This window comes from Ptychodera flava, chromosome 11, assembly GCF_041260155.1.
Source record: "Ptychodera flava strain L36383 chromosome 11, AS_Pfla_20210202, whole genome shotgun sequence".
In the NCBI taxonomy this organism is placed as follows: Eukaryota; Metazoa; Hemichordata; class Enteropneusta; family Ptychoderidae; genus Ptychodera; species Ptychodera flava.
The window spans coordinates 33,608,425-33,630,927 of record NC_091938.1 but is presented as its reverse complement, the minus strand read 5'-3'; the positions used below and the strand labels follow the sequence as shown (position 1 = coordinate 33,630,927).

At 40.1% G+C, this 22,503-nt stretch overlaps 3 protein-coding genes across 3 annotated transcripts; all 3 read right to left on the bottom strand.

The window, feature by feature from the left end:
• Nucleotides 1-211: 211 nt before the first annotated feature.
• Nucleotides 212-8,090, bottom strand: LOC139144126 (uncharacterized). Its single transcript, XM_070714790.1, has 3 exons — nt 7,957-8,090; nt 5,598-7,327; nt 212-4,432 (listed from the first exon to the last, which is right to left on the bottom strand). The coding sequence occupies exons 2-3, from the start codon at nt 6,315-6,317 to the stop codon at nt 1,607-1,609; spliced, it is 3,546 nt and encodes a 1,181-aa protein (XP_070570891.1). The 5' UTR covers nt 6,318-7,327; nt 7,957-8,090; the 3' UTR covers nt 212-1,606.
• A 6,398-nt stretch (nt 8,091-14,488) lies between these two features.
• Nucleotides 14,489-15,046, bottom strand: LOC139144500 (uncharacterized). Its single transcript, XM_070715198.1, has one exon. The coding sequence runs from the start codon at nt 15,044-15,046 to the stop codon at nt 14,489-14,491; it is 558 nt and encodes a 185-aa protein (XP_070571299.1).
• A 50-nt stretch (nt 15,047-15,096) lies between these two features.
• LOC139144499 (uncharacterized) lies at nt 15,097-21,288 on the bottom strand. Its single transcript, XM_070715197.1, has 2 exons — nt 20,966-21,288; nt 15,097-20,510 (listed from the first exon to the last, which is right to left on the bottom strand). Exon 2 carries the CDS (start codon nt 20,257-20,259, stop codon nt 15,097-15,099), a length of 5,163 nt encoding a protein of 1,720 aa, XP_070571298.1. The 5' UTR covers nt 20,260-20,510; nt 20,966-21,288.
• Between the last annotated feature and the right edge of the window lie 1,215 nt (nt 21,289-22,503).

Sequence of the window (22,503 nt, the reverse complement as noted above, 5' to 3'; positions counted from 1 at the left end):
CTGCCTTGCTTTTAGGGACCGAGCACAATTAACGGCAGGGGGGGGGGGGGGCGGGAAGAGAAAATGGGGGGGCCACGAAAAAAAATGAGTGTTCTTGGGGTGGGCCATGAAAATTCTAGGGAAGGTAAGGGGTGGGCCACCAAAATTTTTTACACCATGACAGACAGAGAATAATTTTCAGCATTTTTGTTCCTTGTTGAAGCTGGAGTTCCTTGTTAAACTTCTTGTAGCATGATGAAATACCAAGTCTTAAACCTCACAATGCAGTTATGTGTAAAATGAGCAATATTATTATTGAAAATTGACTTCATTTGTCAACAATAATAATGGTTGGTAATGATACAGAGGCTAGGTTGAAACTGGTGATTTCATCATACTATAGGAAGAACTAGAATACGTAGTGGACACACAGGAAAAAAATTCTGAAAAAAAAAGGAGAAGAAAATGGCATTAATGGGTCTTTTATAGTTAGCCCATGAAGGACTATTCCAATGGCAGACTGTCATTACAGTGGAGTAACATTGAATATCTTGGGTAGTCATAGAAAGGCAGACACTGGGATGTGGAAAGTGCATTGAAATCATAATGGTCATGTTATACATTTTTCCCCAACATCTGAAAACATCATACAGAGACTCAGTTGAAGTAAAGCATAGACATACCGGTATATGAAATGCTAAACATGCATACCAGCAAACAGACTCAAAAATAATTATGCAGTTCAGTTCAGTCTTCTCAGTGACAAAATTGTCCTAAAATTCTTACTCTTTGCTGTATCATACTTTGGAAATTAAAAAGACAATGCATTCATTCTATATACCATGGGTAATATGTACATGACCCCTGTGTGACCATTTGTTCGGATGACTTTTGAGTAAAGGGTTAATTTAAAACTGTATTAAACTGAAGGGGGAAAGTTACATGGAATTTTGCTCATAAAACACTTATCTTTAGGGTTGTGGAGGAATCTGTCAAAAATGTCCTCCAAATGCCTTTTGTTTTCAGGGTATTCAAACTAAACACACAACACACCGCATAATAACTGAACGTTCTTATATAGGGCTGGTTAAAGGTGCAGTAGCTAAATTTCTTAATTTCCCTGGTATTTAGTCTCGGTATAAATTGACAGTTATTGTTCAACTCCCTAAAATATGTGGCATTGCAATGAAAATGAAAAAACGTATTGTCTCAGTGGAGTTTATCCAATTCCATGTGTTTTAGTGGACAATATTATGATCGTGTTTTACTTATAAAGATTCAAAGAGGGAGGTAAATGCACCATTTTCATTGCATTTTGAATATTCACATGGAGGTGGCCATATTTGGGTCCGGCACCACTTCATTATTTATCGGTAGAATACTTGTGTATACAGTCATATTTAGGGGGGGTCAATAATATCTGTATGCACACCTTTTAATGAGTTAATCTGACTGGGCAAATGTTCATTTGAAAATAAATGTCATGAAAATAATGTCAAAAGTTGCAGCTCATGGGCCTTTACGTCTTTTTTAACCTTGAACTGTAATTTTGATTTCAATTTACAAACAAAATGCCAAAGTTGTGATTTTGTAATTAAAGCTGTTAAAATCAGTCCATTTTCCCTTTTCATACATATAACAATCTCCAGGATCCTGCTACTCTCCCAGATCTTGTTGTTACAATTAGTTTTCCATCATCATCACCACCACTCTCATTGGCATCAGTGTCTGTACAAATGTCATTGTCACTCTTGTTGCCAACTTCTTCCAACACAACATCATCTTCACTGTCCGATGTTTCACTTTCACTGTCACTATTCTCAGCTTCCCGGATCTTTTCCATGGCTGTCTTTCCCTCCGTCTTCCTCAATACGTCACAGCTGATAGCCTTTATCTTGTCACTTTTAGTGCCCTTCTTACTCAGTTTATTGTATTCTAGATACTTATCAAGTTCTGATAGGATGAGAGTACCCAACTTTCCATTCAAGACCAAATCAAGCCAGTCATAGTCACTGTAGTCTTTACATGCTCTATCTCTTCTTTTACTCACCCGATCTTGCGTACGAATTGTTTGTAAATGTCTCAAATTCTGCAGATGAGAAAGGTATGATTCAACATGTTTTGGTTCTACACAAAATGTGTTAGCAAAGTCTTGTACTTTATCTGGAGTATCTGCACTCATTTCACCAGCCTTGAATTTCTTTATAATGTTAGCCCTTGGTTGCCAATCGTCTGGCTGCCTTGGCTGACCTTTGTCATCAACCAATGGTGTTTTTTCAACTGCCATGTAATGGCCTGGTTTCTCATTGTCAGGGACTGGCTGAGGAATTCTGCTCATCTGAGGTCCAATCCAACTGTGTTTGCAACAGAACTCGCATGGTTCTCCTGCTTTTTCCTTGCAACCCAGCTTCAGGTAATCCATGTATAGTTCTCCAAATGAGTAGTGTGTAGAGATGAATTCCAGTATTTTCTCAATGTAACCAGATCCCGGTGTTGTGCTTTTTGAACTGGATGTTGCAGCCATATACTGAAGTAAATATTGCCTGTTAAAGAAAAAAGCATCCTCAGGTTTATCAGCAAGACATCCAGTAATGTACTGACCCAAAACAGGGGCTCCATCAATTCTACTGACTACTTCCTTAGCAACAATCCATGCATTCTGAGTCATCCGTCTAGCTTCATATTCCTCGTACTCTTTCACAGACATCTTCTCAATCTCCTCTCTTGTCATCCCATCAAACCTCTTTATTTTTTCCCACTCTATTGTACTGCCATCAACAACAGCATCTCCGATAGCAGAGTTTGTGCGTTCGGCCTCATTCTGTCCACTGTCCCCTCTTGATCTATGCACTCGTGTGCGGTAATCAGAGTTGTACATGCGAGCAATCTCAGCGTCTCGGAACCGAACTTCAGTATTAGATATACCAACACCTGGTCCAGCATCAGTTAGGTCGGCCCAGTGGCATCTCACTGGAGGCAGCTCAAGGTCATTTAAAGTTTCCAAGATATCATTACACTTGACTGTGAGTTCATCATTACCATCAAGAACTTCTTGGATGGATTTGAAATGTTCAATGTTGTTCTTTACTTTTGTAAGTTCTGCAGTCATCTGGTTTATCTTTGGGACAATTCTTGATGCAAAAATGTTGATCTCAGATTCTTGTGCTTTTTGTTTGTGAAAGGAACTTACAGCCTTTTCTACTTGCTTTGATAAGTGATCAAGTCTTTCTTTTTCATACTGCTTGTGTGTGCAATCTTTAGACTGGGTAATCCTTGTCATGTCAGACTGAACAGACATATCAACATACTGGAACAAGGCATCATGCAATGTTGCAAGCGTCTGACGAAATGTGACTGAATACCTTGGAGACCCGTACTTGTCAGGATCAACTTCAACCACATCTGGGTGTTCTTGTCTGATATGTACAAATTCACTGGCCCAAACACTACCAGAAGACCCCACTATGGCCTTTGGACGAACAAAAACAAAGTGATCATCATGGTTTGTGATCAGTATCTCATTCCCAGTGTCACTCATTGCAGGGGCTTTGGTGAAAAGACGGTGAGTTCCAGGTGTCTGATAGACAAGTTTTTCTGGCCAGTCATATTTTGGAAGCTTTCTGGCATGTTCAATGTCAGTTGATGACAGGATTTTTTGTGAACGAGTCTTTTCAAAACCTTCTGAAGTACCTGGACGCAGGTAGGCTTTATCATCTGTGCTCTGCATCATGCATAAATGAGATGTGGTCTTGGAAGCTTCTGAGAAGAATGCATTTTTCACATTTTTCACATGGGCACGCTGATAATGTGTATTTTCGTTGTCAAGATCCTCAGCTTTTGGTGGTTTCTTGCAGCAGAACAGTCCTCGTCCAATGTGTCTTTTAGCTTGCATTGATGTACACCTTTTAGGTTTAGATAGATTGTACACTGTGGTAGATGATTTTATTAGTCTTTTGTTTTTCTGTAGCAGCCTGTAGTTTGCAATATTGAGCAGATCTCTCCTTTTGACTCGCCTGTTTGTATACATCACCATTGAATGGCGTCTTCCATGATATGTTGCTTTGTCTTCAATACTTTTGCCTATGAACTCTTCATCTTCACTGTCTAAAAGTCTGGGGGCACCCTGATTGGTAAGGCGTCTTTTTTTGATACGGTTTTCTTCCATGAGGTGTTGTGCCTGCCGTTTTGACATCTGATTAAGTTTTCTTTTGTTTGCTTTGGTGTCTGACTGTATCAGGCTTTCTGTCTCTTCAAGTCTGACTTTATTGCTAACTATATTCTCCTCCAAGTCATCAATTACACTTTGTGCCCATCTTCCAGTTTTCTTTTTCACAACATTTTCCTCTTGTTGTATGGTTTCTTTAAGTTTACGTTTCCTTTCTTTCAAACGCAGCATAACAAGATCTTGAGCAGCTTGTTTTGCATTTTGCCATTCATTTGCTACTTCACACACCTATAAAAAAACAAAAGACATGTTTATGAACAGTTGGACATTTCCATCTATGTCAATCATTTTTGCCAGCTGGTGGCAACTGTCTACACCTCTGAAGCCCTACTATTGTACCAGCGGTATATGTATGTGCAGTGTTCATGCAGCATGATACACAAAAATACCGTCAATGATACGGTGCTCACATTAGAATAATTAAAAAGTAAATACTTAATCTGTAATTTAGAAATTTCTAAATATAAAATCTGGATATCCTTAAAAAGATGTACTGTAAGGTATTCCTATTATACGCAAAATTTTGCTCCATGTGAGTTAAGTTGGCTCAGCTGATGATTTCATATTTCACAAAACGTTACAAGTTTTAAGCTGGATAAAAATTACTCAAAAACTACACTTTTGATATTTTCACATAGTTTTCACACATTTTGAAAATACTCTAAGAAACCCTGAAACTAATTTCAAAGTAACTGAATCAGTGTATTGTGTAATCAATCTTTAAAACCAAAAATGAGAAAAATTGCCTCAAAAATACATTAGTATTTCAACAAATACATTAGTATTCCAACATGATATTGCTTTAGGATAACTCTAACGCCCTATAAATTCAATACTGACACTGAACTGGTGGGCTAGTTGTAACTGGCTAGTGATCTTCATTTACTACTAGCCCAAAGACTTGCACCCATTACCTTCAAGGGACAATGTCGCTCATTTTTGACCTTTGGTAATTTTAATTTCTTGTAAAATATTATTTATGTCGTTCCGCCAACTGAAATATGCCCACAGCACTTGAATCATTGTAAAATACAAATTTTGGTACATACCAAAAATTAAGAGATGGAAGTAATTATGCATAGTGTCCATTAATAAAAGGTTCTGAGTGAAACTTTGCCAAACAGAGATTGAGCTCATTTTAAAGAAAAGGTAAAACATTCCAAAAGAAACCAAAGTTACAGAAATAATGTAAAAAAATGAGCGATTTTGTCACTTTTAATGAGAGAGAAATTCTGCATACATACATGCATACATACACTATCCCAACTATGAGCTAACAATAAAGATAATCAGAACTGCAACATTTGCACCCTGTAGAAAATACACTTCACATAGAAATGCATTAGTGTAGTCTTCATGCATCTGATATCTTAGTAGGATAGGTTGTCTTTACCTGCAATGTACTTTTCGCAATATCATCAGAATCTATTCCCATGCTATCCAACTGAAGCCTTGATCGATTGGTGCCTAGAAGTACACGAGCCACTTTTCTGTCCCATTCTGTATCAACAGTTGCTAGGATGTTTTTTATTGTCTCTTTCTCACAGGCTAATCGCTCATCTGTGTCTTCATTACTTTTGCAGAACTCATCTAGGAATATTTCTAAGTCAACATCATCTGGCCTCAATACTATGTATCTACAATGAGTAGCTTCCATAGTGATGACATGAACAGTTAATCCCCATTTTGGATGTAGTAAGGCATTCAAGAAGCTATGCTTGTCATCATGAGTCAATGTCTGGCTCACATATGTTGTCTTATATCCCAAAAAGACTTCAAGACCTTCATCAAATGTTATGAATGGTTTTGATTTCTCACTACCATCTTCATAGACACAGTTTGATGTTAAATGGTTGTATACAGCCACTAGGCCATTTAATCTGTCCAGTGTTCTCCCTGAATAAGGTAACAGGGGCGTGGTGCCCTCTTGTAAATTCCGAGCGCCCCCTTGCCAGAAATGAAAAGATTTATTTTTTGAAAAATAAAACAATAAAATGTACGGGAAAAAAGTTGACAGTGATTTACAAGCAAAATGCGAGCGTGAGCGTCGATCCTGCAGACTGCAAACGTAATTCTCATCGACCTTGCAAATCTCGCGAGTTTGTGATGTCATCCGAGATCATAAGCCCATGTGCAACTCATCGAAGGCAGCCATATTTGCATGGCTCAGTCCGTAACGTTACGTTAGCCACGCGTTCCCTCCATAGGGACCGTGCATTAGGTAACCGACTTAGCTGAGTAAACATGGCAAGGAGCTGGAGGGTAACCAAGGACAGCAGAGTACACTGAAGTTTTTATAGGAGGTTAGAATTTCGTTTGTGTATTCCTTCCCAAAGCAAAACAACCTAATTTTAGGCTCGGTCGGACGTGTATCGGGATGAGAACACGTGAGTGTTATGGTGATAATTTTGACATCGATGATAAATGTATGTCTCTAGACACGCTATGTTTTCGTTTTCAAAAAATGTAATCTTCATTGAAATCCGTGAACTGTAATAAAAGTTCTGGAACACTGTTTCAGATCTCTTTTCCTTTGAGTTTTTTATACGAAAAAAAATCTGAAAAAATTCTCCCCAAGCCTGAGTTTTATGGTCACCGTGATAATTTTGACATCGATGAATAAATGTATGTCTCTCGCTATGTTTTCGTTTTCAAAAAATGTAATCTTCATAATTGAAATCAGTGAACTGTAATAAAAGTTATGAAACACTGTCTCAGATCTCCTTTCCTTTGAGTTTTTTATACGAAAAAAATCTGAAAAAAATACTCCCCAAGTGCCACCAAATAACACCATTTTAATCTCTGTTTTTCAAAAGCTCCAACGGCAGGAGGGGTTGTGGTGCTTCGCACCACGTCTTCGCCCTCTTCTAAAAAAAACCTGGGGAGAACACTGCTGTCAATAGCAGTGCTGTTACTTGCATCTTTGAGAAGTCCATGTAGCATTTGTAAATTGTCTCTTTGACTGCAGGGTTGCAATGAAGTTAGCACTCGTTCAGAGAAATAGGCTTTTTGTATCAGTTCACTTCTGAACTCATTTTTACCTCGCAGACAGTCTGGTTGCATACGCTGTCTTCCTCGCTGAAACATGCCCTCACAAGATGTGGATGTTTGATCCATTTTTAACTGCAACATGAACAGAGATGTGTATTAGTTACTGCAAAATGCCATATGATGCCATATGATTAGGAAATTATAGATGGAATTTGGAATACATAAGTGACAATGTATGACCGATAGTGGTAAATCAGTGACCTGTACAGAATATTGTAAAATAGCTATCCTCCCCATAGGGTCTGTCAACTACTTTGGGACGTTTTGGTTCATGTACACATGTACACTGTAGGGGCTGTGGCAGAACGTCATATCTCGGACATCTCAATAATAGTCCCCCCTCTATGCATGATGGTCCTTCTAATACCCCCGTTCATGGTTTCATGCCCTTCTTCAGTTCCGTGGATTGTGACTCTGTGTGGACGGAACTTTGCATCCACATACACACCACCGAGGAAGGTTGTGGGCTACGGAAACTGCAGCAATCATATGCCCGTGCACCAAGAGAGATGGACAATGGTCCTTGTAATGCCATACTTTTGAAATCACCATGTATATGACCGTATCATATGTGTACGTCCACATTGTCAAGAATCACGCACACTGTACTGAACAGTGCACTGTGCAGTGCGGTGCTATAAACAGTACGTGAAGGATGATTGTGCAATCCTGAAAATTCTCTGATTTTTTACATGACTTACCAAAGGAATGCCACACGTCTAAAAGCGCACAATTCCAGAAATGTTCCTGTTTCATCGATTGGGAACGTGCTCAGTTCCGACGTCAGTTCTCTGTATCAATAATCGCCACCATGTTTGATGTAATATTCTCGAACACATCTCATCTCGCGTATTATCTCGCGAGATATGATGACTTCGAGAACAAAGTTTTACTGAGACGAGATTTGGCAGGACATGCTGGGCGACTAGTCAATGAGCCGCGGTCTCACACGAATACTGCGTTTTTCAAGTTTGCGGATTTCAAGATGGACAGGTCTTTTATAGAGTTCGATGAATGGATGATCCGAGAGAAACTCGAGGACTATACGGCAAGATTTAAAAGTGCAGGGTATGATGACCTAGAGTTCATTTCTAAACTCGACGACACAGAAATATCAAAACTTTGTGCAGACACCAATTTATTAGCCAAACCGGGTCACTGCCTGAAATTCAAAAAGGCTCATGCAAGATTGAGAGATTCGTTTTCGTCGCAGAGTACTGCTCCTGTGCCACCCAGAAGATCAAAGCAGCAATCATGTGAGTAAGTTTTATTTTTCATCTTTTAAAAAGTTTCTCTGATGGTGACTACGAAAGATCGATGCGATGGATTAGTGATGATGAAGTAGCTGCAAGCGGCGGTGAGGGCGCTGTCTTGTCTATTGCCGCCAAGCCAGCAGCTGACGATGGTGGTGATCCAAATGGTGGTGATGATGATGATGATTAGGATAGCAGCATTTTCATTTTAAAAATGGCATGGGGTGCACCCTGAAAATTATGTAAATGTCAGTACTGCAATCCATAGCTTCAGATAGATGTTGATAGCCATGTATTTGACATTTCAAAGTAATTTATCATGGCATGGCGTTGACCTAGGTTTCTATCTTACCTTCAGGCAATCATCCCCATAAAATGTGTTATTTTAAAGAAACAACTGCATGATATTAAAGCCCAATTTAGCTGTACATTTTCTTCACTTTGCTTGCCAAAATATATCGTCCAATTTTCAAAGCTATGTTTTACATTCCCTGTCACTAAGTCATAGCTCTTAAATGTTACTTTGCAGTCTTTGGCAACAGACAAGGTTGATCCAATTCAAGCACACACCAGTTCTTGCTAGTGGGTGCCATATTTGGCATGCAAGCCAAAATATCATTTTATTGAAAAAAATCTTTTTTATGTTCTTCACCAAATTTGAAAAATTTTGTTACCACACATTGGAAAGAACTCTGGCTTGAGATACTTTTGATTTGAAATCATAACATTAAAAATAATTTTGAAACATACAGCTAAATGTGCCTTTAACCATAACTGTAGTAGTTTTCAGAATCAGACAAATGACAGGGTACACAATTTCAGTACTACTTCTTAGCCATTCCTGGGTCAACAACCAAATGTAACAATAGCCTTTTCTTTTTTTATTTAAGGTCTTTCTGTTGTTGGTGGAAAATTCGTACTTAAGCTTGTGAAAGGAAGTCAAACAGAACAGAAACCATGGGAAAAGTATCTCATAACAAACTGTCACACTAAAAGGCTTCAGTATTTCAACGAAATCACTGAAGATATCTACAAAAGTGCATATGTATCTAAACAGAACCAGTTCCCGGCATATTTGCAAATGCAGAGAAAATTCAGGTGGGAAGTGAATGAGGAAATTGATGGGGTGAAGAAGGTCTTGTCAACATTTGACAATGATCACATGATGAGATTTGTCCAAATGCCAACTGATGTGGTCATAACAGACGTAAAGAAAGCTGAAAGAGTTTTAGAACAGTGCAAGGCTTTGTGTAAACAGATAAATGGTTTAATTATGAAATTAACTAACAGAAGAGCTACTTTATACGATGACATGCATGGTCTCAAATCATGGGCCTCAAGCGAAGATGCGTTCATCACAGCAGTCCTGAAGCAGTTGCAAGCAAGTGCGGAAGTGGCTGAAAAAAGGGTAGATGATGTATCTCACACATCCAGTCTATTACTGAGAAGATTTCAAAGGACAGAAGTAGAATCAAAAGAAAGATACAGGAAGAGAAGACGGAGAAAGGAGAATAAGCGGAAGAGCAAGAGAAGAAAAGAGAAGCGGATCATACGACAAGCAAGGAACATGATTTTAACCACCTTTGACAGTGATATAGCGGACAAAATTGTTGGAACTAAGTATGGACAGCAAGCTTCACTACAGATATGTGTGAGAGAACTTGCCAAAAAGAGACTGCTGCCACGCAAACATTTAGGAGCATTGACTTACCTAAAAAGCATTAATGCTTTTAAAGATAGTGGAGAAGCTGAAAATTTGATACAAATTTTAAAAGAACGCAGTAAACCTCAAAATGTTACAAGCACATCAGATTCTGAAAGTGAATCAGATGAATAAATCTTGATGTACAGACTTCCTGAGAAGTCTAATTTTCAGAAAATTGTCTGTGACCTTAAATAACCTATATGAACCAAGAAAGTGTTTTAAACGGTATCATAGTCATAATGTAGTTGTATTTCCTATCAGTTTGTAATGAAATTTGATCCAGAAAACACAGTTTAGGTTATTTTTGAGACAGCAGACCATTTTCAGCCAATATTTCTAGTATGAGCCACACTAAAACTGTTATTCTGTCATAGTAAACAAAAGACCTTTGTACTTGGTCTCAGCTTTTACGCTGTGTACCCCTTCCAGACCATTCATGTTTATATTTGCTTGAGTGACAATTGTTGCTCTTTTTGTTCAAAGTGTGTTCTATTTTGATGTCCTGCCTTGGAGTATGCATCATTTGGAAAGGTATTGAGGGTCAGTAGCTGTACATAATTTGGCTACTTTTTAGTATTTTGTGTTCTGTGTGTTTCACTTGAAGTTCTTATTTTACTCAGAGTATGATGAAATGCACAATATTGAGCTTGTTAGACTAACTTGGAGATGTGCAGTGAACACTGTCATCATTAAAAATAATTCATGTCTAAATCAGTGCTTCAACTATAACAACTATAACAGCACTGAATGAACTTGTTGATTGTTTATAAGGTATTTGGTAATTTCATCATAGCACAACACAATACTGAAAAGTAGCTGTAGGTGTTACAAGTATTAAAACTTGAGCATATGTTATTTTGTTTGTTTGTTATTTATATATTTATTTATTTATTATTTCAAGAATGCAAGAATGTTGTTTTCACTAAAGCATATATTACAAGTTATAAGGATTATATATATGTGTACAACTTTGAACCTATGTAATCTTTCTTTTTTGGGGGGGGCCACAAAAATTTTGTTGCCGGTGATGGGGGGGCCACTAAAATTTTTGCTGGTGTTAGGGGGGGGCCTGTAAAAAAAAAATGCACCACATATTTTCTCTTCCACCCCCCCCCCTGCCGTTAATAGTGCTCGTTCCCTCAGTTGTATATCATTGTGTTTACTGCTAGCAGCCCTATAGGTACGTGCTTGAATATTAAAAGCACTCTTTCATTCTGCACCTATCTTTGTCACACATTCTCTTGTTTCTTCCGCTGCTCTGGTCTCTGGAACTTCGTTTTTGCTTGCAAATGCTTTCTAGTTTTTAATTTATTTTGCAAACTAGTTTGAAGATTTTTTTTTCCTAACTTTCTGCTCTGAAAAATTTTTTTTTCTGTTTTTGACCACCCCCTCCCAAGATCTAATGGTCCGTCCCTAAGGACATAGTAATGCAGAGATATACTGCAGTATACATGCATAGTCATTACTGTGGTTTGCTTTGACGCATTGGCATTACACAAACCAGACATATCGTCTAAATTGAGATGTTGCCAACACTGTCAGGTGCAATTATAAGCTGAGCAGTTCTTCCAGTCGATCACAGAGAAATCAACTCTGCCAAAGTTGAAACATTATCTCGCAGTAAGTCAGACGTAGTCAAAACAAGTACACCTGAAAGCAAGTGATATGACTTGGACAGTGCGTTGACATGTGTGATGGTGTAGTTTTGACTACGTTTGACCTCCTGCCAGACAATGTTTCAACTTTTGCAGTTTGATTCCTTTATGATCGACTCTTAGTACTGCTAAGCTGATAATTGCACACGACAGTTTGGCAACTCCTCGATTGAGACAATATGTCTAGTCCGTTTAATGTCAATACGTCAACGCACACCACTGTATTGCAAACTCCGAATTGCAGTTGAAAACAGTACTTAGGAACTGTTTCAGCTGTTAATTACGTTTCGATAATATAGTGAAATACGTTTCGATAATGAGAAAACGGTTGATTATCACATATCACGTAGTAGTAGCTCATCAACTACATTATCATTTGCATGAAAGATGATTGTCGCGGCCAGTAGAGCAGTAACGTATGCATTTTCCCCGTTTTCCCTTAGGGCGCAGTAGATACATGTACCGTTCAGACGTTTTATTATTTTCTTAAAGTTGACGATTTTAACACAAACGGGAGAAAAGGTTTTTGCTGTTCCGTCCGGGTACGGAAGCAGACCCATCAGTTCTAAACATCAACTTCCATCTGCAAAACTGCGAACATCAGGTCTTCTTTATTTGGCTGTGCATATAGACTAACTCAAGTTGAGACCATGACCATTGTAATCTCGTTCCAGCGAGTTGATTCTTCCACTACCATCCACGATATTTCCATGCTTTCTGTTTCCCCCTTTCCGATAAAGACATGAGATGTTAGGACAAACAATGATAGCAGAAACTGTGCTTCTCGGTTCCATATCACTGGACTAGATATCACCTGACCTTCCGTCTTTCCACGAAAGGATTTAATCAATAATGTGAATTTTATACACTTGCAACTGCACATCACTTAAAAGTGACACAATTCAACGTTTGAGTATTCCTGTGAAATACAAAAACCCGACCATTAATTTCAAAATGCATAAATCTTAGAGCGAGTTACCTTCAATAATTAGAGTAAACGTACTCATCACATCCGTTTTGCCTCAGACTCTTCCGATGGTTTTGGTTTCTGAAACTACGGTGTCTGTTATATATCTTTGTGTAGCGCGCAAACAAATCCTTTAAGACTCAAAATAATTTGTCTGCCACTACTGTGCAATTGTCATCTATGAGTGATATTCGTAATGCGTTCCTCCATAAATAAGACAAAGCAAATATCTGATCTAATCATTACGGGATTTATTCGAATATAAGCAAGTCTTCCAGATAACGTAATGAAACGTATTGGAACGATTAACTGAAATAAATCAGAAAAATACAGAAAAAATAAGAACTAAGCTAAAATTCATACTCTGTAATGACCTAGGGGTCAAAGGTCAAATCAGTGGGTCAAGTCATAGGACCTGCCTCATTAAGCGCCCTCTACCGGTGACTGAACGCTTACCTTTGTTTACAAGATCTCATTTGCATAAACGACCATGACTTACAGAGCATGAACAATTTAACTGCTTTGCAACAGTTATAACTAAATCAAAGTTGCATGAAAGTACAATCACTAAAGCAACTAAACTAATAAGTCTTAGATCAAACATGAATTAACTCAATCAATGTCCGTACGAGTGTTCTTTGTCCTTGGTCATTGTCCGTATAGATTTGCCTTGCAGGGGCGACGCCCTTGTATGCACAAGGCCAAAAGAGTTCCTTGGAAAACTCATTCAGCTGTTAACTCAATATACAATAAGATAGAAGCTTACCGGATATTTGTGGGCTCATAGACAACTGTAGCACTGAACAGGCTGAAATCTGTTCCGCAAAAACGTCTTTACAAGCAATTCTGGCGAGGAAAAATGTGCTCAGATCTCCTTGGCTTGCAACTTTCAAGGAGGCGTTTCCCACACTAAAGGCTGTTAGGCCACGTAGTGTCTTTCTATGCATCGCGTTGTGTAATAGAAAGGTAAACACTGATTGTATCAATGAACTCAGTCTTGAAAACGTGTTATGGGTCAACACACTCTACGCTGATATCAATTACAGTCTGTAATCTCTTACTCCAAATAGTGAACAGAGAATTTTGGCCGTAACATTCCGGTCCCCTAATTGTGTAGATGGTATTCGGAACAATTATAAATTCAGTAGGCTAAAATGGTCAAAATTCAAATCTAACTAAATAAATGCGAATAATATACTGTTCATATATCGCTAATATAAGGTTAAAGTTCTTAGCTGTTGTTGTGTCCTTCGGATGAATCGTCGATGATATCGGCCTCCAGGATCATACACAGTTTATCCACTGGGCGCCGTAGAGTAGTCGTTCTGGTTTTGACTTCTGCAAACCTGACGAGTCCCTTCTTGTCTTGCATCACTTCGGTGATTCTGCCCATAGACCAGGAGTTCCTCGGCGCTGTGTTGTCAACAACCAACACCACGTCTCCAACGTTGAGGTTTCTTCTGATCTCGAGCCACTTCTGTCTCTCTTGTAGCAATGGGAGATATTCCTTTACCCATCTCTTCCAGAATACATCCGCCAGGTACTGCACTTGTCTCCATCGACGGCGTACGTAGTTGTCATTCTTCTGAAACAAGCCGGATGGCAGGGCCTGTTTTGGTTTCAGCATCAACAAATGGTTGGGTGTTAATGCCTCTAGATCGTTTGATCTTCTGATTGCCTGGTGATTGGTCGGCTGTTTATTATGGCTTCCACTTCACAGAACAGTGTTTGGAGTGCTTCGTCTGTCATACGAAGTGGTTGTTCTTTGAGCAAGGAAAAGATAATTTTCCTTACGGTTCTGATGTGACGCTCCCATACTCCTCCGAAATGGGAACCTGCTGGGGGGTTGAATTCCCATTTGATGTCTTGTTGATGGAGCGCTTCGGCTATCTTCTCTTGGTTCCATTTCCCGATACTCTCCTTCAGCTCTTTGTTGGCTGCGACGAAGTTAGTCCCGTTGTCTGATCTGATGGACCTAACTTGTCCTCTTCGTGCTATAAATCTTCTAATGGCGTTGATGCACGAATCTGTGTCTAATGAGCAGGCTACCTCTAGGTGTACCGCACGAATCGCCATGCATGTGAAAATCACTCCATACCTCTTCACAGTGACACGGCCACGTTTGACATCTATTGGTCCGAAGTAATCAACACCTGTGCGTGTGAAAGGTGGTTCTTCGGGGGTAATGCGGTCCTTGGGTAGGTCCGACATCTTCTGCTCACAAACTTCTGCTCTATATTTCCTACAGATCACACATTTGGCTATGAGGTTGCGAATTGCTGTAGGTGCACGTAGAATCCAATATTTTTCTCTAACTTTGCCAGCATTGAATTCCTTCCAAGGTGTCCGACTTCTTTGTGGATTTCTTGGAGGATGATTGTTGACACTGGTGAGTCTTTAGGCAGCACTATCGGGTGCTTGCTGTCTGGTGATACTGAGGCACGTTCCAGGCGTCCGCCAACTCGTATTATTCCCTCATCCAAGATTGGATCTAGCTTATACAACGGGCTGTATCTCCTGACTTGTTCCTTTCTCTGTAGGAGTGCTATTTCGTTTGGGAAATGCTTTCGTTGCACGTATTGCATGATTGCGTCTTCAGCCCCTTGCAGTTTCTCTAGTGTAAGAGGTGGGATTGGTTTTTCACAACTCTTCTCAGTAGTATCTTCATTGTTGCTTTTATCGTTTTGTTTTCTTTTGCGACAACGATCTAGGAAGTTTTTCTTCGCTAGCAGGAACCATCCAACTATCTTCTTTAGCTTTGTCAGATTGGAATAGCGTAGCAGGATCTTCTCTACTGCAAACGCTTGCTCTACTAATACGGTGCTGTACACGGATACTTCCCGCTTAACTTCTGGGTCTTTATTGCTTAGCGCTCCGGAAATGCCTTCTTGTGTTGGCCATTCACTTTCTGGTTTCCACAGGAAATCTGGTCCTCGCAGCCATCTTTTGTTCTGCAGGAACTTGTCTACAGTCAGTCCCCTTGATGCGTCGTCAGCTGGGTTGGACTTGGTATCGACGTACTTCCACTGTTTACGATCTGATCCTTCACGTATGATATTGATTCGGTTGGCTACGAAGGTGTGGAACCGGGAGGTTTCATTGGCACAGTACTTGATCACTGATGTACTGTCTGTCCAGAAGTATACTTTGTCATTCTTAATGTCGAGCTCCTTCTCTAACATTCTGTTCATTCTCACGGCAACTGTAGCTGCTGTTAGCTCCAGGCGTGGGATTGTTATTTTCTTCAATGGTGCAACCCTTGCTTTCCCCATAAGGAAGGCGCAGTGAATTCTTCCGTCTTCGTTTATGAATCTAATGTACGATGCGACACCATATCCATATTCACTGGCATCAGAAAAATGATGTATCTCACATACCTTGACTTCGCCAAAGTCTGCTGGTTTGTAGCACCTCTGAGCTGATACATTTTCTAGTTTTGGAAGATCTGATAGCCACCTTTGCCATTTCTTCCGGTCGTTGTCTTTGATCTTTGCATCCCAACCAATACCTCTACGACACAAGTCTTGAAGTAGTATTCTTGCAGGTAGGATGAATGGGGCTGCAAGTCCAATGGGATCGTATACTGAGCTGATAATTGATAGAATGCCTCTTCTTGTTGCAGGCCGGTTTTCAATGTTGATCTGGAATCCTATTGTGTCTGACTCGACCGACCATGAAGTACCTAGGGCACGTTCTACTGGGAGGCAGTCGTATTCCAGCTTCAAATCTTTGATTTCTTTAGCTCTTTCCTCTTTCGGTATGGCTTCTAATACTTCACGGCTGTTGCTCACCCACTTCGTTAGACGGAAACCGCCCCTTTTGCAAGCAGCAGTCAGATCTTGTGTCAACTTGATTGCCTTCTTAGCGTCTTCTACCGACTTGAGGCAGTCATCTACATAGAAGTCTCTCTTTATTGTATCCACAACTTCATTGTCGAATAAGTGGCTGTTGTCGTCGGCCATCTTATGTAGTGCTGTGTTCGCGCAGCTCGGGGATGATACTGCACCGAACAGGTGAACCATCATCTTATAGACTCTTGGAGGGCTTTCTATGTTTCCATCTGGCCACCAATAAAAGCGTAGACAGTCGCTGTCCTTCTCTTTAACTTTTACTTGGTGAAACATAGCCTCTATATCTGCCATTAAGGCGATTGGTTCCTGTCGAAATCGTAGTAACACTCCTAGTAGATTATTCGTCAGATCCGGCCCTTGTAATAGTAGGTTGTTCAACGACACCCCTTGGAACTTCGCTGAACAGTCAAAGACAACACGGATCTTCTCTGGTTTCTTTGGATGATATACTCCATGGTGAGGTATATACCATACTCTTCCGTCGTCTCGGTCTAATTCGTCATTTGGGACTTGTACTGCATATCCCTTCTTAAGTATGTCTGCCATGAACTTCTGGTAATCGGCATGAAACTTTGGGTTGTTTCTGAGCTTTCGTTCAAGGCCTTTAAAGCGTTGTAAGGCATACTGCTGGTTGTCGGGTAGTCGAACTCTCTCGGTTTTGAATGGAAGTCCCATTTTGTAGTGTCCGTCTACTAGCTCAATGGTTTCGTTCACTTTCTGTATGAACTTCTTGTCTTCTTGGGAGTGCTCCCTTTTGTCGTCTATCATGCGCTCAGGAAAGTCAAGGTCAATGGAATGCCGCACCAACCTGTCTAGTTTGTTCATTTCCTCCATGTCTTCTACAGCAATAATTTCTGTTCTGAAGCTTGGAGGATGGATCTGTTGTCCTGTTTCGCAATATCTGGATACGTGCCAGGGGATCCACCCTATTTGCGTTCTGCATGCGTGAGGCGTTTTACGCGGACCGCGTATCGTCTCCAGAGGGGTGAACGCTTCTATTTCTCCGGTGCCTAACATCAGTCCTATTTCGGCATCTATTCTTGGAAGTTTTATGTTCTTCAGATGTGGCCATCTCATGATGTCTTCTTGGCGGGGAATGAAGTCTTCAGAGACGCCTATCGTTGGTTTAGTGTACACTGTTTCCAGCTCTACTGGTGGCTCTGAGCAGTCTAGGTCGTACACTTCTATTCCTGTGACCGTCTCACAGGTGAGGGTGCCTCTGCCTATTGTGGTGTCTACCGTCAACCTTGTCTTTCTACCCGGGGCTCCAAGCTGTCTTTGTAACGTTTCTGTACAGAATGATGCAGCACTGCCTGAGTCTAGAAAGGCATAGGTCTGTACCATTCTTTTTGAGCCCTTCAGCTTCGCCTTGACTGGGATAACAGTCAGCAGGATTTTGCGGTTCTTGTTCCTGTTGCTGTCATCATCGTCTTGAGCACCGGTCCCCATACAGGGCTGTATTTCTTCTACCTCTGTGGTGAGGCAGTTTACTGTCACGGTGGTGCTCTCTGTCTGTATTGGCGTCTTGGAATCATCATCGTCCTTATCAGCTGTTGGTCGACGATCCTGATGTAGCACCGTTGGGTGTTTTCCTTGGCATTTGGAGCATTTAGCTTTCTGCTTGCATTGCCTACTTCGATGACCAGGCTTTAGACAGCCAAAACATACACCTTGGTTTCTCAGGAAGTCAACCGTATCTTCTTGACTGGCTGCAATCAATCGTTCGCAACTGTCGAAAGAGTGATTGCTATCTTGGCAGTGCAGGCATGGCTTCTGTTGAGCTTTGTGTGGTTTGGAGTTTGAAGTGCTGCTCTTCTTGCTCCCTTGGTTCGTCTTCTTACTGGTACTGGTGACACTGGTGGCGAAAGATAGTTCCACTTTCTCTGTGGTTCTCTTCTTTTTCACCGGGTTGTCGAGACTAGCCATGGCCTGTCTGCTGTAGTCCGGGCATGACAATCTAGTAGCCTCAGACTTCACCAGGTCGACAAGGTCTTCAAATCTTACTTTCTTTTTGGCTTGTCGTATCTTTGTCGTGCGCTTACTCCAAGAATCTTGCATAAAGTAAGGAAGCTTCTTGACGATCCGCTTCATATTTTCTGAATGCTCCAGTACTTCTAGTCCATCAACACATCGGGTCGCTGTCTTGCACCGATTAAGGAAGATGGCGAACTTGTCTAACGACGTAACGTTGTCTGGCTTGATTTGAGGCCAGTCTAAAATCTTTCTCAGGTAGGCGTTGGCTATCTTGTTTGGATCACCATAACGCTCTTCCAGCTCCTCCATTGCACCTTTATATGCTTCACTTGCGTCTATGCCTGCATACCCTTGAACTATTTCATGGGCTGTACCTTCGGTGAACTGTCTCAGCAGAGTGAGTTTGTCTTTGTCATCCTCGGCAGTTGGTACGAGTTTGGTTTCAAACTCGTCTATGAATGATCTGTACTCCATGATGTTGCCATCAAACTTCTTTATCACCGTGGACATTTTCTTTATTGCTCTAATCATCGCCCACTGTGCAGCGTCACGTGTTGTCTTACTCATGCTACTGCCGCTACTTCTGTTGGAATTTCTGGAAGTAGCTACGCTGACTGCGTCTTCTGAAATGTCGGACCCGCTTTCACTCTCACTTTCTTCTGGACGGTGATCTCTTTCACTCTTTTCTTTAGCCATTATTCTGTCGTGAGTAGCTTTCTTTCGTCTTCGGCCGAAGCTTAGTACACTTTCCCCCAAGTAGAACCTTTCTTTGGGAGTATCAGTTGTACGATTTTTGCCTCTGTCGCTGGAATGCCCACCAGTTGCTATTCTTTCTTCGAACACGGGGTAGTCATCTGGCGGTTCAGTCTTAATACCATGCGGCAGTGGTCGATTTCCAGTTCCATCCAATTCGTACCTCGAAAGGACTCTTTTTCGTGCTTCAGACATAGCTATCTCTGTGTCTATGGTCAGCTGTTCTTCCTTTGATTGTAGATCTTTCTCCGCCTCTTCTATGGCTTGCCTTTTGGTTCGTAGATCTTGCTGTGCTCTTCTTAATGCTTGTTTCTCCTTCAGTATCGCTGCCTTTGCCATAAGCTCTGCTTTCTTTTGGTCTTCCATTCGTATAGCAGTGATAATACTTGAGCGTGAAGACACGCGACTGACTATGCTACCGACTTGGGAAGCGCTCTTCCCAAGTACACTGTGGTTGTCATCTTGGACTGAGGCGTGTGACTTGGTCTCGCTTCTAGTGTGCCAGTTGTCGACACTATGAAGGAAACCTTGCAGGGATGAGTATACTCCATCCATCCACCTACTAAACTCTTGATAATCGTCTATGCCTCCTACCAATGACTTAAATTGGTCTTTGGCAATGACAAACTCTTGAAAGTTTGCCATCAATTTTGTGTACTGCTTCTCGATTGCGGACCTCCCTTGTTCTTCCTTTAACATTTTTGAGATCTTCTCTTTTCTTCTTGTCATCTTCCGTGCCAGTTTCTGTAACTGTGCTTCCTTAGTACCTAATGCGAATGCCATACCTTCTTCTGTTTGTGTCCTGATACGGCTACTACGCCTTGGTTGTTGCAGTTCACTTGCCATGACTTGACTTAGGTGAATATCACAAGTCCGATGAAATATCCGTTAATGAGAAATGTAGCGCGCAAACAAATCCTTTAAGACTCAAAATAATTTGTCTGCGACTACTGTGCAATTGTCATCTATGAGTGATATTCCGTAATGCGTTCCTCCATAAATAAGACAAAGCAAATATCCGATCTAATCATCACGGGATTTATTCGAATATAAGCAAGTCTTCCAGATAACGTAATGAAACGTATTGGAACGATTAACTGAAATAAATCAGAAAAATACAGAAAAAATAAGAACTAAGCTAAAATTCATACTCTGTAATGACCTAGGGGTCAAAGGTCAAATCAGTGGGTCAAGTCATAGGACCTGCCTCATTAAGCGCCCTCTACTGGTGACTGAACGCTTACCTTTGTTTACAAGATCTCATTTGCATAAAGACCATGACTTACAGAGCATGAACAATTTAACTGCTTTGCAACAGTTATAACTAAATCAAAGTTGCATGAAAGTACAATCACTAAAGCAACTAAACTAATAAGTCTTAGATCAAACATGAATAACTCAATCAATGTCCGTACGAGTGTTCTTTGTCCTTGGTCATTGTCCGTATAGATTTGCCTTGCAGGGGCGACGCCCTTGTATGCACAAGGCCAAAAGAGTTCCTTGGAAAACTCATTCAGCTGTTAACTCAATATACAATAAGATAGAAGCTTACCGGATATTTGTGGGCTCATAGACAACTGTAGCACTGAACAGGCTGAAATCTGTTCCGCAAAAACGTCTTTACAAGCAATTCTGGCGAGGAAAAATGTGCTCAGATCTCCTTGGCTTGCAACTTTCAAGGAGGCGTTTCCCACACTAAAGGCTGTTAGGCCACGTAGTGTCTTTCTATGCATCGCGTTGTGTAATAGAAAGGTAAACACTGATTGTATCAATGAACTCAGTCTTGAAAACGTGTTATGGGTCAACACACTCTACGCTGATATCAATTACAGTCTGTAATCTCTTACTCCAAATAGTGAACAGAGAATTTTGGCCGTAACACTTTGTCACACCTTTATAATTGTTGTGAACACCCTATATAAGTATGAATAACATATCTCTGACTAAAGTTTTTAAATGGAGCTAAAAATTGCAGCTAGCTACACAGACAAATGATATTATCTTTTAAATTGAATACGTTGGCAATGGTTTCAAAGTAGGATACAAGACACTCAGCTAACTAGCTCTGCCATCGATCATTTATTTTCATGATTTACCGGCAAAGTATCACGATACAAATACTAGTATCGAAACGAAGGTATGCTTTGTCAAATTCACATGTACAGTTATTCGTTTATATGTCAGTTTATATTATAAAATCAAAATTATATTATTATACAATGAGATGCATCAAAATTTGTTCAAATGCACTTGACTATGAATATCAAAAGCTAAGGTACATAGAAGCTATTAAATATCGTGTATACACTCATTCTGGCTTGCCACATGTAACCAAATGTGAGCAAAGTGTCATTGACGCTATTTTTAATGATTTACAATTTACTTATTAGCTCACGTATTCACACACGTAAGCTTATATCGCAGCGATGTCTGTCTGTCTATCTGTCTGTCTGATATCTCACAAACAGCTCATCAGATCAGAATCAAATCTGGTACATAGATTCAGTTTTTTAATGCAAGAACTTATTAGTTTTTGGTGGCGTAGCTTACTTACTTTTGCTCATTTACATAAATAATGATTTTAGAAAAAACGGATATACAATGAGAAACAATACACAATTTGATGAGATTTGCTACAAATATTGATCCCACTATATATCAGCCATGAAAGGTATTAAGGGGTGACATGAAAGATAATTTCTAATTTGCATATTTAATAAACTTTCCTAATTAGGGATATATATCTGAATTGACCTGATCAAAATTTACGAAACTTGGTATGTATATTGAAGATACTATGACTTAATATAAGAGTATGTCCAGCCAGGAGTACTGGTTCACCTCCCTGTTTTGTTTTGTTTTGTTTTGTTTTGTTTTGTTTCGTTTCGTTTCGTTTCGTTTCGTTTCGTTTCGTTTCTCTGAATAGCAATACCCACATGGCTATTACTATTTGGCGAAACGAAACGAAACGAAGAAATAAATGCTGACTAGTAGGCTGAGTTCCATACATGTTCATTGCACTTTTTGGCAAAATGATTTCTATTATTGAATTCACTTCTAGTAAATCAAAACACTATTGATTTGATTATG

What these genes read in the sequence shown, in the direction of transcription:
- LOC139144126 (XM_070714790.1), bottom strand. Translation starts at nt 6,317, where the DNA reads ATGACATCACAAACTCGCGAGATTTGCAAGGTCGATGAGAATTACGTT. An exon ending in TTGCGAAAAGTACATTGCAG is followed by an intron (nt 4,433 to 5,597) that starts GTAAAGACAACC and finishes GTTTTTTTATAG; the next exon opens with GTGTGTGAAGTAGCAAATGA.
- LOC139144500 (XM_070715198.1), bottom strand. Translation starts at nt 15,046, where the DNA reads ATGTCGGACCTACCCAAGGACCGCATTACCCCCGAAGAACCACCTTTC.
- LOC139144499 (XM_070715197.1), bottom strand. Translation starts at nt 20,259, where the DNA reads ATGGCAAGTGAACTGCAACAACCAAGGCGTAGTAGCCGTATCAGGACA.